The 20,222-nt window shown below is 35.4% G+C and overlaps 1 protein-coding gene across 2 annotated transcripts in view; it reads right to left on the bottom strand.

The window, feature by feature from the left end:
- The window catches only part of LOC140158926 (casein kinase I-like), a 105,777-nt gene that overhangs the window by 51,502 nt on the left and 34,053 nt on the right, over positions 1-20,222 (bottom strand). For both annotated transcript variants that reach the window (XM_072182202.1, XM_072182203.1), the window contains exon 4: positions 13,196-13,265. In XM_072182202.1, the coding sequence (XP_072038303.1) occupies positions 13,196-13,265 (70 nt within the window). The remainder of the gene's footprint in view (positions 1-13,195; positions 13,266-20,222) is intronic.

Here is a 20,222-nt window from a genome sequence, read left to right as displayed (position 1 = left end):
TTTAGCTGTCTACTGAAGATAGCACTGCTAAATAAATATTACTATCTACTGGAAATACTAGTTGACAACAAGTTGCATATTTCTCCTCTCCTTTTAGCTGTCTACTGAAGATAGCACTGCTAAATAAATATTACTATCTACTGGAAATACTAGTTGACGATAAGTTGCAAATTTCTCCTCCTTTTAGCTGTCTACTGAAGATAGCAATAGCTAAATAAATATTACAATCTATTGGAAATACTAGTTGACGACAAGTTGCACATTTCTCCTAGTCTCTTTTAGCTGTCTACTGAAGATAGCAATAGTTAAACAAATATTACCATCTACTGGAAATTTATGCTAGTTGACAATAACTTGTATATTTCTCATTTGCTTTTACCTGTCTACTAAAGATAACACTAGCAAAATAAGTAAAAAAAGACTGTGCTCAAATTTTGAAAGAATGTAAAAATCCATTCACCTTTTTCGATCAGTTATTTCTTGGCAAAAAATATAGTGTTCTTGAGTTACAATTCAAAACCCACATGTAACTTTTTCATAATTTATTGCAACAAACACTTGCATTTGGTCTCTATTCCGACTCAAAAGGCCATTCTTGATATTCTTTTTTAATGCATACACAAAAATTGAAAAAAATAGATCCATCTGCTACTTTATATTAAAAGTACATTAACGGGCTGAATACAATTACCCTTCCCCCTGAGGCCACAGAGGAATGGCTTATTCAATTACAGGCACGACACTTTTCACTCGCTCATATTTAGACATGTACATGTTTTCTTACATAACTTGAAATAATCATATATTACATATTATTAGAACTAATTTGAACTTGAAATTTCATAGAATACAATGTCTGAATACATTTTACCACAGAGCATGTTTGGATCATAATGAATTTAAAATGGCCACTGAAATTGAATTGAATCATTAAATTAACTTTCAATATCCTATCCATGTTATGTTTATGCCCGTGCTAAAATGTAACTGCTCACATTTGAACATGAATTCATTGATTCTACCTATCTTGTACAATTGCTATATTTAAACCCTTGCCAGTAAACAACATGTATTGAAATAACCCTGGGCTGCACATTACATATGTGGTTCTATCAGCCATGTTTTAACATGGCTTCATTCAATATTTAAAAAGAAAATAACGTCTGTGTAAGGCTTCGCATGAGCATGAACAAATGTATGTGGAGCAGAATTTTAGACTAAACAATTTCATGTAGCTTTACTGCCACATCAGAATGCAAACAAAAAATTTTGATTGATAATTTACGAAAAATGTTTCAAGGCTAATTTCATGTGAGTAACTCATGGATTCTCTTATTGTTTTATTCAGTATCGTAGCCTAAGGAGCACACAGTGGTTTGTAGGGTGTGGGGGTGAGTGTGTATGACTGTATGCCAGGGGTGTGCACACATGGGTGTGCACATATTATACATACATGCAACCATACATGATCCCATGTAATGAACCAACAATCAATACCAAATTTATAAGGTGACATCCATTCACCAAGTCATCTTCATACATGTAAATTTCCAACAAAATTATGATCATGAAATTGAATGCAATGTTTAAAAGGTCTACTAGGTGCTAAATTTTTAATCACAAATTAATTAAAAACAGTAAAGAGAATCACCCATCCCATTACGTTCAAAGGTTTGCAGTGCATATAATGATTCTATGAACAGATCTTGTCAGCAGTAATTTCCAGGTACACATTTTCTATTTGCTTTTAAGGTGGTAGTACACCCCTTGATAAATTTGTGACTATTTTTGCATTTTTCTCAAAAACTAATAAAGCACTGGTAACAAAAGTTATGTATATTATAGGGGCAAGGAACCAAGTTTCTACACTGGAATTTCAGTGACTCAAGACAAGTAGTTATTGATTTATTGATCAAATATTGGTTTTCCTCATTTTGACTATAACTCCACAACTGTTGTCTGTGCTGAAATAAAATTTTCAGTGCAGTAGTTGTAGTCCTTGCCCTATAATATACATATCTTACTTGTCACCAATGCGCTATAATTTTTGAGAAAAATGCAAAATAGGCATAAAATTGGCCAGGGGTGTAGTACCCCTTAAACTACATGGTGTCCCAAAAAAAAGAGGCCCCACATTGCGCCCTCTTTTTTCTCCTATTTCTGAAACGTTGATCAAATATATTTTGGTATGTAAAGAAACCCTAAATCGTTAGCTATAATAAACCAAAACAATTCTTTCAATCGGCTCACAATTTTTGAAGATATGCCCTCTTTAAGAAATGTACCCGATTTTCACTCTGTCCACGGATGAGGTTTGGCTACATCAAAGATTTTAAACGAAACACATGGTTAATGACATGGATAGATAATAGCATTAGTCTTGGGAAAGCATTCACTATAAGCGAGGATCACCAGCTAGCTTCAAACATCTTCGCAACCCAGATTACTGCTGCATTCGCAAGTATCCGGCGCACAAGGCCTTAAGGATGGTACGCAACGCATAATTAATGCAATGAGAACTAGGGCTGAAACCTGTATGCGTCACGGAGGCAACCAGGTAGAGAGCAGAGCAGCACAGTAAACTCACTTCAAAAGAACCAAAGACAAACTAAACAGCCCTTTTCAGGGCTACCTTTTATTCCAAAAAGAGAAATGACTTATGTTGTCAATAAAAAGAAAGCAAGAAACGAGAAAAACATAAGTAATTGCAAGTATAGCAAACGAAGTCCCATCCCACATCAATTTCAGCCCAAATTAATGACACTTAACAAAATCCATAACCCATAAGCCCACCGGTAAAGCCCATTCCCTTAAATAAAGTTGTTATTTTATAAAGTTATCATCAAGGAATGTTTTATATTCATGCATGGTATATGCACTTTTCAATCTTTGAAGTAGCTAAACCTCCTCCGTGGACAGAGTGAAAACGGATACATTTCTTTAAAAGGACATATCTTCAAAAGTTATGAGCCGATTGAAAAAATTGTTTTGGTTTATTAAAGCTAACGATTGAAGGTTTCTTTACATACCAAAATATATTTGACCAACTTTTCAGAAATAGGAGAAAAAGAGGGCGCAATGTGGGGCCTCTTTTTTTTGGGACACCCTGTATCATATTCTACATTACAGGTACAAGTAGCCCCACCTGCTCACACTCTGGGCCCTACAATGCTCAATAAAAGACCAGACTCATCATTAGTCAGATTATTTAATCTTAGCTAAACATTGACCTAATCACACCAAAACAAATGGCATATTGAATCTTCAGTTGCATCCCACTAACCTTTTATCGGTCAAAACAAATATGCTTTGGCCTGACTGACCGCAGTTACACCACACAGACAGTTGTAATCAAAACACACAGCGGTCAAACTCCAAAGATCAAGCTATAAAAGTAGCAATTGTTAACTACATATAGGATGAACTCAAACATATACGCCACCTACATCTGTCACCTCTATTTAACCTCATAATTGCACTATTTTAGTATCACAGAACTGTTGCAATATCCAATTTGGTGAACAGGATCAAAATGGGATTTATAATATAATTCAAATATCTTAACCCTAGCCTGCCAGGGGCTTTTTGGCGACGGGAAGGGAAAGAAGGAAGGAATAAAGAGAGAAAAGAAAGAAAGAAGTTGTTTGCTCTGGGTGGATTCGAACCCGAGACCCTCGCATGCCAAGCAGATGGTCGCCGACACTTTGCCACGGGTCTTGGGCTTCGCTGGCCAGCGAAACCGTGCCTATATATCACTTAGGGCAATTGCGTCATCACACCATGTGGGATGCACGCACGAACAGCGCATATATCAAGTAGTATTTTGAAGTACTCGGGCGGGTTAGGGTTAAAGGAGTATTTCTTGATCCTAGCATCCTCTTTTTATGACATTTTCCAGTAGATATCCACAAAAAAAGCTTATTCCCAAATTTCAGTTGATTCCGATTCTGTGTTCGCGAGTTTGTATGATTATACGTATTACACTGCTCCATCTAGACATTCTAGTGTGTTGTAATTTCACATTTTTTTTGCTAAACAAATTAATCTGCAAGATATATTTGGTACATAAACATTATGTAGCCAGGTTACCAGTGGTATAAAAACTTTTTTGAGAAAAGTGGAGGGATGAGGCTGTGGATCACAAAATCCCCTTTTAAGTATCAAAATCATTGCTAAAAAGATGTTTTCATCAATGTCAAAAATATTATTTGAAATGTTCTAGTACATTGTATGTTTGTTTAATCCTGAAAAAGAAAAACAAAAGATTGTAATGCATTGCAATTTTGCTATGAAAACCAAAAACAGCAACAGTGATTTAATTTGCTACCATGATACACAGAAAATATCATGACTGCACAACAAAGTAGATGTCATCCATACCCTAAAATAGCCATTCAATCAAATTAAACTAAGGTCAAGCATTGCATCCAATAACTATGGACGTATAATCAATTAAATGAAAGATTTTAAAGCTACATATATTGTATTCAAATAAACATACATCGTAGAACTGCATGCCGTACATGTAATACCCTAGTCAACAGAAGCTATCAAAAATGGAATGAAAATCCCTGCTATCTCTTTCTATTTGAAATAAAACCACTTCCTTAGAAACACTGCATTGTATACATCTAATAATGTTACAGTGATGTGCACTCTATCCCTAATTCGTCCTCAAAAACAGCCATGCCCATAGGCAAAAGACAAGTGTACTTTTCACCTTGCGAGTCTGGTCAGACCCTGCACAGTGATTCTCTTTCAAACGTTTCCCATTGTTTCATATGTGCATTATGATGAACACATTTCATGTGGTATATCATTCAAATAATATTCTCTTTGTTTTGGTGATACACTGCACAGCACCAAACCCACATGGCCTCTGGAGCAGGGGGAATTATTAAACAATTTCCCCCTTTTTCCCACTGGTGTCTTACATACATGTAGATTTTATAATATGGCAAACCCAAATCACTGAGCTATTTTTCTCACAGAAAGCATTTTCTCTGAAAGTAGAGATTGCAACGCCATACAGGTTTGCCAAAATAGAGCATGCTCAGTGCATTACAGATTGGTTATACATTTTGGGTTCTGAATTCTCCAAAATGTGTACTTTACATGGCATTATTTTGTGGGCTAACAACTACACTGCCTCATCTTTCAATAATTGATTTGTTTCACGGGTACATGTATTAGTTCATAATTTACAGCAAAACTCAGTACATGTGCATGTTACACAATTAAAGGTGGGTAACCTGACTGACAATCTCATCCCCCACTTTACCTCATCAAAATGCTGATTTTGGTATCAGATGAAGGCTCATATGGAAATTTGGCGTTCCAAATCGGTATATTTCCGAAGAAATCATCAAAAAACTGTCGAATTAGTCTCAAAATATGGTATACCATATTTGAGACTAATTAGGCAGTTTTTTGATGATATCTTCGGAAATACACTGAGTTGGAACTTCTAATTTCAATGTGTTTATGAGAAAAATAGGGCCTTTCACTTGAAAGCAATATATTACATGATGATGATGATTATATCGTTAATAAAACACTGTAGACTACCAATATCATGCTGTATGAATGTCGGCAATTCCATTAGCAATTAGTCACATTTACAAAAAACATTTACATGGTCTTTTTGCATGAGTGCTTGAAAGGGATGACAATTTATGTTATACGTAACTTTTAAAAATTTGATTTTCCAAATATATCAGGTCACCTTCCTTTAATTAAAATTCCACGCCCATTTTGTTTATTCTTTTTCACTGCAAGTTCTGTAATAGATCACAAAGGTAACATGAATATTTACATTCAACCCGCAAACCAAAACATGCACCTCAAAGTCGTAGTCGTTTATCAATTGCTAATGAAAAGCACCACTCCAATAAGCTCACACTGAAAGGGAACTACAAAATATACATCTATGCATGCCTCAAGAATTTAGCCCAGCATAGTTTGCACCATTTTTTTTATCTCATCGTCGCCACTTGGCTAACATGGTAACTACTTGCCGCATCAGTTTGCCATCATCGTCTGCAGGTGTAGGTGATGAGGAATCAATACGACAGGTTCCACCAAGGCGTAAATCCGCGCTACTCGGCTCTGTTTACGCTTATTACCCAATCATATATTGCAAATATCATATCTTCGCCATCTCTTGTCCTAAAGGAGGGTAATGATTTATTTTTGTTGATGCTCGCTGTGACTACTTAGACTGGGAAGTTGTTGTTTAAAGTCTCTGTAGGCTTGGCTTGGGTCTTACAGTTTGGAGTGGGATGTTGTAAATCCGCTTCGTGTTGGCAAATTGCAAAGACTCGTTATTGAAAATGAAATGGACCATAATGAGACCACCTCTGTTAAGCAACTCATGTAATTAGGGCATGTTCTAATCAGGGGACTCTGTAGCATCATAAGTAATTATCCACATACTCAACAGATAATATGTTGTTTGGCTGTTGATACAAATGTTAATGTACAAATTCAAGCACAACTAAATTGTGTGTCTGGGCAGATTTCTGATATATTAAATGTCAATTGCACACACACACATGCACAATTACACTAGTTGTAATTATGACGTCGGTATATTTTTCATAATTATTTGTTATGCTTTTGGAAGTGTTGTTTATAATGTGAACAATGTTATTTCAGAATCTAGTGCCTCAAATGCATATACATACATCATTTTGAACATCTACCCAGTAGATCAACACAACATAGCAATATCATTATTGCAAAAAATTGTGTCCCATATATTAGTTTACATTCCTGCATTGTAAATTGGCTGAGACTGAGAATCCTTGCTTTTAAAATGCTGATAAAAACAATTTGGAAGCTTCAAATTTCTCATGTCAAAAAGTTTCTGCAATCAAATTGTATTCAATTTTCTTTTATCAATGACCACTTTTTTTACAGGGTTTAAAAAATCTATACAGGTGGGTCGAGGAAGGTTAGCCAAGGTCATGCCAATAAAAATAAGTGAAGAAATACACATCCCCCCTTATTGGTTTGAGCATATCTCTTTCTCAAAACCTGTTCACACAAAAGCCAGATTTAAGTAGAATAAAAAAATGTATGTGTGTCCTCCCTCATGCCACCCCATCTTGAATTTGCCCCTGCACCGGACCACAATTTTCCTCCCAAAATACAGTTTCTTGTGAAAACATCATTATTTCATGATAGCACAGCACACAGGTCTGTACCATAAGGTGATGTGTTTTGCTTATCCATCCATAATCACACGTATTGATCCCCTACCTCCGACAATAACAGTCCTCTTTATTATCCGTTTGTCATTATTGGAAACCAATTATTGCCCTCATCAATAATCGTATCACGTCAAACTCTGAGCAAACATTTGGGGTAACATGGTTACTAAATGTATGTTCCACCCAATGGAGCAGTTTAAGGTATTGATTTGATACAACTCGGACATAAGTCATAAACGCCAGCATTGTAACTAATTTTGCTCTTTTTTGCAATTAATAATTAAATAACTTTTTTCAAATTCAATACTGGTCTCCAGGGAAAACAAAAATATGCATAAATATTAAGCCAGTCCCTTAAATTATGTCAATTTATACTTAAATTATGTCAATGTATACTTAAGAGTGGAATTATGGAAACTTTTGGGCCTCATAACTGCTTTTTTAAAACCGTTGGTCTGATTTTTAGGATGGCAAAGACTTGATGAATTCATCTGCGAGGTCAAATTTGGACCAAAATGCTCAATTTTGGCCCAAATTTTTTTCGGTCAAAGTAACAAAAACATTTTTGTATTAATTTTTAAAAACTAGATAAAAATATCTAGGAATTTTTGCACAATTAATGAACTAATTTGCATAAATGCTAATTAATTATGCAAATTAGAAGGCGGCTATACTATAAAATACATTAGAACATATTAGAAACACTTTGACCAAGTTTCAAGGCAAGTACATGTAAGTACCCTGAACATTTATGTATGGATTTGTAGCAAAATATTGGCAACAATTACATAATAATGAGCCTTTCCAGTGATTTTAGCTCAGAAACTTCATTGATTATTGATAAAAACAATAAGATACAAAGAAAATATAAACTGATGTATTATGAAGACTGTATGTCCGATTTGCTTCAAACAAAAGGCATATTGATCAGTGTACTTTGGCCCACTCAATTAATCTACTGAAAACATACTCAGAGTATTTCCTAATTTCCAGAAATATCCTCATATCACCTTAAATCCCCCAAATTATCATGCCTGCTAGTGTGCACTACTAGCATCTACAGATGTTTGTGTTTACTTCTCTGTTTAGCTCTTTGGCCATCCAGCTTCCAGTGGATGTTGCTACCTGTACCATCACCTGGCAGCCTCTAGCTAATTTGGTTAAATCTATTCCATTGGAAGGGGAAGGCTTGAACTTCAAGGTGCACTGCTCTAATTGAGTTACTTCAATATGTAAACCATTTAAATGCAGGAAACATTCACTTGATCAAAATATAAATCAAGTTACTTAGTAGGTTTATAGGAAGTGCTGATGATACAGATGGCAAAACAAACTGACAACTGGGCCACATTTACTTCTCTTTCCCATACAAAATTACTAGTGCCTCAATTCCTTCAGATAACTTAATTTGTTTTATCAATTGGGACTCATTTCAATGTTTTTGTTTAACAAAAAACCAACACTGCAATAGGTGACATGATCTTGTCCATGGAGCATGGCCCTGCACTTCTTATATCGCCTTGATAAGAGTTCGAAGCTCTGTCATCAACAGAGGGCAGTAATCCCGGGGTAAAGAATGTCTGATGAACCGCGCTAATGAGCTGGTCAGTAACCATAGAAAAAGCTTGTTTCCGGCAAAAATTGACAAGTAACTAACATAAATTTCTAGATACAGTTACTAGAAGGTCGTGCGATGAAATACAACCATTTGTTAACCATTTCTTTCTTGAGTGAGCAATAATTATTCCTCATGAATATTACTATCATGTTGATGACATCATAGTTACTCGCATTTTGTTTATTTTGAAATTTTGAAACATATAATGCTCAAAAGGCACACAAAATCAATCAGAATTATGTTTCTTCATTTCACCTGAGTTTCCTTGCCGAGATTCTAACATTAGAGTAATCTCTCCTTTTCAAGATACAGCATTTATATTGTGTTATTATGTCACTTCTGTATAATTCTTATAATTTGTTTTATGCCCACAAATAGTGATGTCCGTTTGTGCTGTATTTTTGATAGTTTTTCACATCCGATTTTAATGATAAAACATATTCCCTACAGAAAAAACGAAATAGCAAAACATACAACAGTTTGTAGCATTCTTCATGAACTTGACCATTGTGATGCAGTGTGATGTAATTAACACGTGTAATGAGATTCTCTCTTTCTCTTTATTTCGCATCAAATTCATACATTTCTGGGTCAAAAGGCATATCAAACATTTTGAAATATTGAAATATGGTTTATAAATAACACTAATAAAATCATTTGAGTTGATCAAGCAATCGCTTTTTATGATTTTCAAGGCAATATGCATAAATGATGATTCTGCATATACGTAATTTTTCACTTCAGTAAGCTCGTCTTTTGACCAACGTTCATTATTGATCAAGGTTTCTATTGTATGCAGTTGACATCAAAGAACCACATGTGTATGAGCTTGTGCATTGAATTGGATTACACATGTTATTCAGGTTATTGATCGCTACACTGGGTTTCAGGGAAGAATGGCACTCCCTTGCTCAGATTGACGCGAGCGCCCTGTTAATGAGCGACATACGCGTAAGCTTTGTGTTCACTTTAAGGGCGCCGATCTGTGCTGACCAACAATTTCACGCACAATCGGCCAATCAGATTATCGGTCTGTTGCTATGATTGTCAGACGATTGATTCAGCCAATCAGAACCCCACTTCCGCGTATACGCTCTCAAAATGTAAACAAGTGCCGTTCTTCTCTGACAAAAACTTTAGATGGAAGCTAACATGATACATATTATATAGGATTCTATGCCTGTGCAGGGAGTTGAACCCAAGTGACCAGAACTATGAACACTTTGAAGTGTTAGCACCTTGCAGGGCCATGGGAGGCCTAGTATTTTTGAAAATTGAATTGCTATAATTATTACCTCATAAAAACATTAGGCTATCATACTGAAAACAACAAAAATCTAGCATACTTGGTTCTACAGTTATGAAGTTATGTGATGCTTATTTTCTTATTCATTTTATTGTTTTTTTAGTCCATATTTTTGCCTTGATCAAAATTGCCACCTTTGGCCTCCAACCCTCCATTGACCAAATCGTATCACATATTGGTGCAATATCAGTTATATTTGTATTATAAGGGACTGTGCAATAATTATGAGCCCTGGGGGAGGGTAAAATTGGGGGGGGGGGGCAAGACATTTTTGGCAAGCCCGAAGGGGGGGCAAGCCATTTTTGGCACACATTCATGGGGTGCCTTTTAAATAAAACGCTCTAAAAACAGTACGGAAATGCTTAAATATGCAAATTTTCCTGCTTGCTGCGCTCGCAACATGTATCTAGACCATTTGAGGTTTGTAAATTGGGATCCCAAAAATTTGGCATGCGCAAGGGGGGGGCAAAGAATTTTTGGCAGGCTGAGAGGGGGGCAAGCGATTTTTGGTGGGCCGAGAGGGGGTCAAGCGATTTTTGGCGAGCCGTTTAGAAATTTTAAAGTTTTGAAAAAATTGAAATTTTGAAAAAATTGGGGGCTCATAATTATTGCACAGCCCCTAAATGCATTTTGCCTTGGCATCCCCTTGCAGTTAAGGGGCAACCCATGTATTAATGAAAGCACAGACGTATTATAAAATAATTAATAGGGCCTAGCATTAATTATTCCCTTGCATAACACTGCCTGTAATAAAGTATCATTGGTAAACATGGCTGCCACCACCATGATGAACCTGTTCTACATTTAGCCATGTTGGTGAGATCTACGTCCTGACAGGTGTTATCCACATACATGTACTGTATCCATTCAATGTACCAAACACACTGAACCCAATACATGGTGATGAATGGTGAGGAGACACACACATTCACGCTAGGGTATACACAATCAGCTACACTCCTTCATTCCTCATTGATTAAATCTGCAATCCTATTTATGGTACAGTGGCGTTGAGTTCACCACTTGGGATTAAATCGTTTCAATGTTTATATTTGGGAGATTTAAGGGATGCTGGGCGATTTCAGTTTTAAGAATTCCCCTCAGCAGTCCTTTCCACTACATACATCATTTTTCTCTTTTAAATCTATTATGGTTCTACTCTACCCCTGAAATTAATTGAGTTCCTGAATGATTGAGTAGCATTCAGAAATAGACTGTGCTAGGATCTCTGTAGACTTGTAACGAGTCATGACTAAAGAGCCAACTTCTCAAAAATGAAATGAATTTTCCCCATAGAGATTGTAAAGTGACTCAAATCATTTGACTCGACTCGATATATTGTAAGAAATGGCTCAACTCGACCATGACAACTCTGAGGAGCAGGCATTGAACAATGTAGGTTTGGTTCAAATGTTTCGCATTGCATAATATTAGAATGCTCATCTTTTTTTAAAGTAAGACGTATCACAAGTTTCCAACTCCCTCTGAAAGTTCAATCACAACAGGTATTAATTTTCAAATTCAATTTGATCTACTGGCCTTACGCTTTGGAGTGGCGATAATTTCACATCCTATATCAGACTGACTGATCATGTGGCTACATGTACAAAAGGATGCCACTCCAAAACTAGTTCAGTAGATCAGATTGAATTTAGAAATTTTAATTCTTAAAATAGTTTTTCTACTTGGATGAGCTCACAGAGTAGAAATAGCTCTTTAAATATATACATTTTTGATTCTTTTATAACAGCCTTTCATTCACACATTCAGACTACATCAATTTTTATTGGAGCTTTTCAAAGCTATGAAAATGACAAGTCTGGGTTGACGCTTTGACAACTACAGGAAGCCGCTCACCAACTTCAATGTCAGTATCAACCACAGATTGAGGAAACAACAGAACATATTGGGTCACCAACTTCCGATTCGAGTTCAAACGCTGCATGTAGACACATTTTATTGATGTCAATGTGAGACTACTGTACGTACTTCATCGTGATCACTTACAGTAAATGCAGCTTCAATGCACGTGTAACAACATATTATTATGGTGGGAATGCCAGGGTTAAAAGAAATTATTTATTCAATGATTATATATAGTGTTGGAGGGTTACATATGATTGACGTTGAGGCTTTTTCAGAAGCTCAGAAATTAATCTGGTCAAAACATTTATTAGACCCCAATTATGATAGCTTTTGGAAACTTTTAGAGACACAGGTTCTTAAGGTATTTCATAACGATACTACAGTTTTATGGAAAGCTGATGCGCCAAATTGTTTTCTTGCTTTGCTAAAAAATTCACAATTAGCTGAATCCCTCATGGTTTGGTATTATGTGTTGATCTATAGTGTGTCTTGTCTCTAGTTGAGAATAAGGCAATGTTGCATCTTGCAGTGGCAGATTCAAATCAGTGCGTTTACGCAGTTGTGTCGCCAGCGTACGGACAAATCACCCTGCTACACGTGTGTATATCCCACAGAAATAGCTTAACATGTGCAATTCGAATCTGCCACTTGAAATCTAACATGGCGTTACTCTCAACTTGAGACACAACAAGACTATAGCTACTGCAATTCTACTCTCATCCCCAGAGTGTGCAGTTCCTTCTATTAGCTGATCGTATAGGGATGAGAGTAGGAGGATTGTCCGAGGATATGCAGCGACTAGATCTTTACTGATAGAATCTTTGCACAGAAGATGAAATGTCTAAACTGTGAGGACTTGTAAAACATAATTTGCACTTATTTTAATACAATGTAATATAATTTTTGATTCATGCACATCATTATTTTTACGAGATTTTGTAAGAATTAATTTGCCAATGCTTCAGTTGACATGCTAATCAAGGAGTGTACATGCATTGGCAATAGAAGTTTATGTCACCAACTGAAGTCAAATCAAATTGTTGACAGAACTGCAAGAACATTGTTTAGTGATACTGAAATATAAAGACCCATCTGCTGATGAAATATTTGCCACTACATGTAGCTCAGTGTATACACTGTGAAATTTTAAGATTTTTAAAAGTTGATGCATTTGAATTGAAAATGACTTACCTGATTGACCTAACATCTTATAAAACCTGTATTCTAAATGAAGTTGTGGTGCTCTTGATTTCATGGGTTCCTGAAAAGAAATAAAAAATATGAGATAAAAATATTAGTCTTGCATGTAAGTAGTAATAAAAGTACACTTTTAAAAGAACAATTCATCAATTATTTTAGTCAGATGATCAATTGGAAGTGGAATTATTTAAAAGAAACACACAGTTATCATTCCCATTGATCATTATTTTCCCAAATAAATTATTGAAAATAGCTTGTTGACAACAAATTATGTAAGACATTATAGATTTGACCAAATTTTCTTGCAGACTGGTGATCTTGAAACCGATGAAGCTGATAACATGTATCCTTCTTGAAACTGCTCTAAAGCTTATTATAGCAGATGATATTAACTAAATTAAAGGGGCTATGTTCTGCTTTTTTGTTGTTGTTGCAATTTTTGTCTTTTACTGTTTTCTCATTTTTCAATGGATACATTGAAATTTCTAAACAGTGAAAATATGCCATTTGACCACTAGGGCTATTGGCATGTATACAAGATATTGGGTCACTATTGCTATCTCTATTGCCTTTCAAAAGATCTTCATCGTTGCATATATCGTCGGTATTGATTCTTGATTTTGTCAATGGGGACGCATCTCAAAATAGACCTGCTGCGACGCTGAACATTTGGTTGTAATTGTTGACACTGAAAATCTCATATTAGTTTTCAAAAGATTTTCTTCTCTCTCCCTGTCGATATTAAATCAGGATTATTATATTCACGAAACTATTGACGCATCATGCAAACGATAAATAAACGGGGGTGTCCAAGGTATTGTGCAGTGACCATGATATAACAAATTATTCCAATGATCTTTTATAATCTTCTATACGATAGAATAACAAGTTATTTTGGGTCGTTGAAATTGATTGAAAAGTGACCTTTTTCAGCATTGACAGGCTTGGAATAATTAAATCTTATAAAAGTAAAAACAATCAAATAATGAATTAATGATTGTTTTAAATATATTACATGATCATCACTGCTATTAACAGGTACCGTACCATAAAAGATTGGTTTAAATCTTTATTTTTGAAATCATAGTTCGATAAAAGTAGTAATTTTTGTGTACATGAAAGTTTTTGCGCTTTACCAATTTTTAGCTATTTCGTCTGTTCTTAATATTGACTTCCTAAATGCTAACAATTTATGAACATATTGAATACAATTTCCTTTAGCTCATAGCATAGAAAAGTGTACAAATTGCACACAGAGTAAGGGAACATGAAATGGGGCGGTGTGTGGTGTCATAACGTCACCCTTTCCATGCAAATATTTTAATTACGTCACAGAATTGAGAATTCCTGTCCTTATGGTCGTACAAGTACCTACAACTGGTCCCATTTCCTTGAGGGTGTGTTTGTGTGGAGGGAAGGAAAGAACTGGTGGATTTTGTAATGTCAGAGAGGGCCTGTCTTGGTCCCCTCTGCACTGAACAAATGGTAACCTGCATTCTTTATTATTTAATGAGTTTAAATTTACTGCCGTGGCAATGGGTCAACTTTATTGTGAATGATGTTGGCCAAGGACAACATAAAAAACGATTAAGTCTCAAACCTTGCGCATTCTAAATATGCATGTTATTTAGAAATCAATACTTTATTTCTCCTTATAAAACAAAATTTTAAAAACAAAGCTAAAAAAAAAAGATTGACTAATTCGCCGATCGCACGGTCATCCCAAAACGAGGTTCTAACCGCAAATGTCAAATGAATACTTTAATTACCGCGTACGCATTGCAAAAGCCTTCTTGTGCGTTACTAGAAAAGCGTGAGAAACAAAAATGCACATTTTGCCCATGCGTTTGCAGGGAGAACCTCATTTTGGTAGCAAGATGGCGGATCCATGCAAAGAGCGAATTATGATCAAAATGATTTCCCAATTTGTTTGTTGACAAAACATGATAAAGAGAATTGTGTAGGACAGCTAGCAGTTGTATCCATGTAAACAATTACAGTAGTCTCTAGGGGCCAATTTGGCTCATCTTTGAGTATAGGCTGTCCTTGTATAAGCTGTCCTTATATTGAGAGCATGTTTACAATCTCAGTTAACTGCACTATGAGGCCTGTATCGGCTATTTGTGTTCTTAAGTCTGTATGGTGTGTATTATGCATTGATAATGTATTACAATACTATATAAATTTGTACTTCAAAAGATCTTACTAAACATGCTAAATCCCCTCTGCATGTCCTTAAATCGATGCTCCATCCTAGTAAAATTTGACATTTGCAGGAATTTTGCTTTCCCAAATTAAGAAACATGCTTACATATATCCCCTAGAAATGATACACAAGTCATAATGCTATTGTGCACTATTGGCCACATGTTTCGTATCACATATTGCGGACAATACATACGTTGTTCCCAAAGACAATGTATCAAGTTACTCCACTCATGCAGATTATCCACCAAAAGACTTGATTCAGAACATCCATGGCTGACAAGCAAAAATGTCCGCAATAAGGCCAAAAAAAATAATGGTTTGTCTCAAAGCTCACAAGTGGTTTGAAAACAAATGCTAAATGCGATTTTTTTTTTTTTTTTTTTTTTATTCGAATTTTTCATGGTATTTGGAGAAAAAAATCTTCGCCGAATTTTTTCCAGAAAAACAAATTTTTTTTGAAATAAAAAAAAATTCTGCATTTCTTTTTTTCCCAAATCTCACGAAATTACAAATGCGCGCGCAAGCTTTGAGACCAACCTTTTTTTTTTTTGCCCTAACCATTGAAAACATAATAATGTATACGACTGTGTTTGCAGAGTTCTGTGCATGGTCCATGTTTGGCAGCGATTACTTCTATGGGCCAGTGTGTGTGTGTGTGCACGTTTATTAAATGCGTGTTTATCTTCACATGTCTCTGTTTTGTACTAACGAACTTTGAAGTTGCATAACCATCATTTTAAAATGTATGTAAGAGCTTCAGAGAAGACTCAAAAGTGTTCCATCTCCCGGTAGGTAAATAAATATCAATTTACCTGGATGCCTGGTGCATAATTTCTCATTCGAACTAATTGAAATCGGATAATATTCATGAAATCAGAGAATAATGTAATGATTCTTATAGAATAAGTTTTTTATCATTTTGTTCATTAAAATACTGAAGAAATATAACTCTTACATCATTTTGCATTCATGAAACAGGTCTATAGATTTGCAAGTTAGTGAAAAATGCATGGAAGAGGATCTAATCCATATTGAAGTAGATGCATTGAATAAAATTGTAAAATAATCAATTTGTAAAATAATCAATTTGTCTGATTTGGTTATATTATTTTAAAAGCAGAATAAACTTGTGCAATTAAGACTAATTATCATAAAGCTTGTTATCAGCAAGCCTTGCAAGTATCAATTGCAAATTCTTAAAACTCCTACTTCAGTTGAGCGTAAGGCCAAAAAAAAAAGATGTTTGCTTGCCCTCAACAGACCGACCCTAATTTTGGAAATCAGAAAAAAAGGGTTTTTTTCTATTTACTCTACAAAAGAATACCGACCCTATTTTTGGAAATTCCTGAAAAAGCTTTTTTTTCTTTTCAAATTTTTGCATTCTGAAGATGTAAAAAAATGTATTTTAGAAGGTTGTGTTCAACATTATAGTTGTTTTGTGATGTTAATTGATTCATTTTAACAACAAAATTGTCTGATTTGTCATATTTTGAGTCTTAATTAATGCAAACATTAGAATTTGCTAGTAATTTAAAAAAAGAAAAGAAAAAAAAGAAATCCTGACCAACCGACCGACCTAATTGTTAAAATTCATTTGAGGGCAAGCAAACAATTTTTTTTCTTGGCCTAAACTGTAACATGAGCTTCGGGAGTCAGAATCAGAACATAGTGACTATAGATTCTCTAAATCAAAGCTGTTGTTTTTTCTTTAAATACATTGCATTTCTATGTTCAAAAAAATTATTCTGCCGAAAGCAGTATGTATTCGAATTGGAACATGAAACACGACTATTGGGCTAAATAATGGCGGATTGCCATGACAAATCATTCTGTCAAGTACATTTGGGCTACGTTTTCCATGTTGCCACGAAGTTCTTACAGTACAAAATGCTCAATGAGTCTGCATTTCGGGCTAATGAATTATGCATTAAAAAAAAAAAATGACAGGGACGGTCATAAATTCTTTATACAGGGTTGTAGTAAAATGTTTGCCTTGAAGAGTGATTATAAAAATGTTTGACTTGATTCTGGACTTTGAAAAGAATATAAAGCTTTGAATGTGTAAAGTTTTTATTGTTTTAAAGAAGTTAATCTGAAATAAGGTATCTGTGAAGGATTTTAGGGATATTTAAAGGGCCGTCACCCCCCGTCCTACAACAGTGTCCAATTTTTTGTGAACGGTAGCTAAATAGTTCAGCCGGAGACGAATATTTAGGGGAGATCGGGGCAAAGTGGAACACGGGGCAAAGCGGAATCATCAGTCGGCTGCGGAGCAGGTGACTACAAGCTCCTATCTTTGGCTGCATCCTTTTTGTACTTTGTGTACTTAACCCTCTATCTTTTTAACCAAATATCCCACAGAGTCGTGCGATATGTCAAACTTTTCCTCTGGTCATAAAGAACAAAAAAGTCAGTGGTCACATCTCTGTAGGATCATTGGTTGATGAGATATAGTCACTTTTTTCTACTTTGTGCATTTAACCCTCTATCTTGTTAACCAAATATACCACAGAGTCGATGCGATATGTCATACTTTTCCTCTGGTCATAAGGAACAAAAAAGTCAGTGGTCGCATATCTGTAGGATCATTAGTTAACGAGATATAGTCACTTTTTCTACTTTGTGCATTTAACCCTTTATCTTTTTAACCAAATATACCACAGAGTAAATGCGATATGTCAAACTTTTCCTCTGGTCATAAGGAACAAAAAAGTCAGTGGTCGCATTTCTGTAGGATCATTGGTTTATGAGATATAGTCACTTTTTTCTACTTTCTGTACTTAACTCTCTATCTTTTTAACCAAATATACCACAGAGTCGATGCGATATGTCAAACTTTTCCTCTGGTCATAAGGAACAAAAAGTCAGTGGTCACATCTCTGTAGGATCATTGGTTAATGAGATATAGTCACTTGTTTGTACTTTGTGTACTTAACCCTCTATCTTTTTATCCCACAGAGTCGTGCGATATGTCAAACTTTTCCTCTGGTCATAAGGAACAAAAAGTCAGTGGTCACATCTCTGTAGGATCATTGGTTAATGAGATATAGTCACTTTTTTCTACTTTCTGTACTTAACCTCTATCTTTTTAACCAAATATTCCACAGAGTCGATGCGATATGTCAAACTTTTCCTCTGGTCATAAGGAACAAAAAGTCAGTGGTCACATCTCTGTAGGATCATTGGTTAATGAGATATAGTCACTTTTTCTACTTTCTGTACTTAACTCTCTATCTTTTTAACCAAATATCCCACAGAGTCGCATGCGATATGTCAAACTTTTCCTCTGGTCATAAGGAACAAAAAGTCAGTGGTCACATCTCTGTAGGATCATTGGTTAATGAGATATAGTCACTTTTTTGTACTTTGTGTACTTAACCCTCTATCTTTTTAACCAAATATCCCACAGAGTCGCAAATGCGATATGTCAAACTTTTCCTCTGGTCATAAGGAACAAAAAGTCAGTGGTCACATCTCTGTAGGATCATTGGTTAATGAGATATAGTCACTTTTTTCTACTTTGCGTACTTAACGCACTATCTTTTTAACCAATTATCCCACAGAGTCGTGCGATATGTCAAACTTTTCCTCTGGCCATAAGGAACAAAGAAGTCAGCGGTGGCATATCTGTAGGATCATTGGTTAATGAGATAGAGTTACTTTTCCAATTTTGTGCATTTAACCCTCTATCTTTTTAACCAAATATTCTAGAGAGTCGTGCGATATGTCAAACTTTTCGTCTGGTCATAAGGAACAAAAAATTCAGTGGTCGGCGTATCTGTACGATCATTGGTTAATGAGATATAGTCACTTATTGTACTTTGTGCACTTAACTCTGTATCTTTTAATCAAATATCCTACAGTGTCGTGCGATATGTCGAACTTTTCCTCCGGTCATAAGGAACAAAAAGGTTGATTGGCGCGAGGTTCATATTGGTGCGTATGCACCAAATATGTATCTTGTAAACCTTACGTTTTGCCTTGCTTGCTTCGTAATCCTGTTTGGGCTGGACAAAAAATATGTTCCACTTTCCCCCGATCTCCCCCAGGTATATTCATCTTAAGCTTACTGATTTTCTTTATTTTATTACTAGTATATTGTGAAAAACCATGTAGCTGTGGTGTTAGCTCAATATGCTAGGAAAATATTATAACCGATGACCCCATGTTGAATTTGGCTAAATCAGCTGTATTTTTGCTGATAAAATAGCACGTACTCGATCGACATCCGCCATCTTGTATTTAAAATGCCTAGCAACTGTCACTCAAACTTACGATGTGTCAACTGCCGTTCACTTTTATACAGGGATTGAATACGAGTGTCACGGCCCGGGGTTTAGTGTGCATTCACATCCTTACTAGCCGTCGGAAATGATTGCAAATTACACATTTGTAATCATTTTGACCACAAAATATGATGTGAAACACAGGTAAGCAATGAGAACAAGTCCTACATTTGAAATTTGTAGCTTACTACAACCTGAGACTAGCATTGACTAGTCTCAGCTGCATGTACTCATCTGAATTCCTACTGACTGAAGACAGCCTGAAGACATAATCATAATTCATATACATGTCAGATGTATAATTGTATTGGCAAATATCCACAAAAGCGTTCATTATCAATTTATTTTGATAAATTGCAAAATAAATTGATAAATTGTCACATTTTATGCCATGTATTATATTCTTAAAACTAAATGGTGGCTTTGCGAACAATTTGTCGCAATAAATGACGTTCGCGGTGAAACGGTGGGCCAAAATGGGTTATATTTGGTAATATGCACACGAATGGTCAAATTAATAGAAA

This window comes from Amphiura filiformis, chromosome 8 (assembly GCF_039555335.1).
Source record: "Amphiura filiformis chromosome 8, Afil_fr2py, whole genome shotgun sequence".
In the NCBI taxonomy this organism is placed as follows: Eukaryota; Metazoa; Echinodermata; class Ophiuroidea; order Amphilepidida; family Amphiuridae; genus Amphiura; species Amphiura filiformis.
The sequence above is the reverse complement of the archived record's forward strand: the minus strand, read 5'-3'. Positions and strand labels throughout refer to the sequence as shown.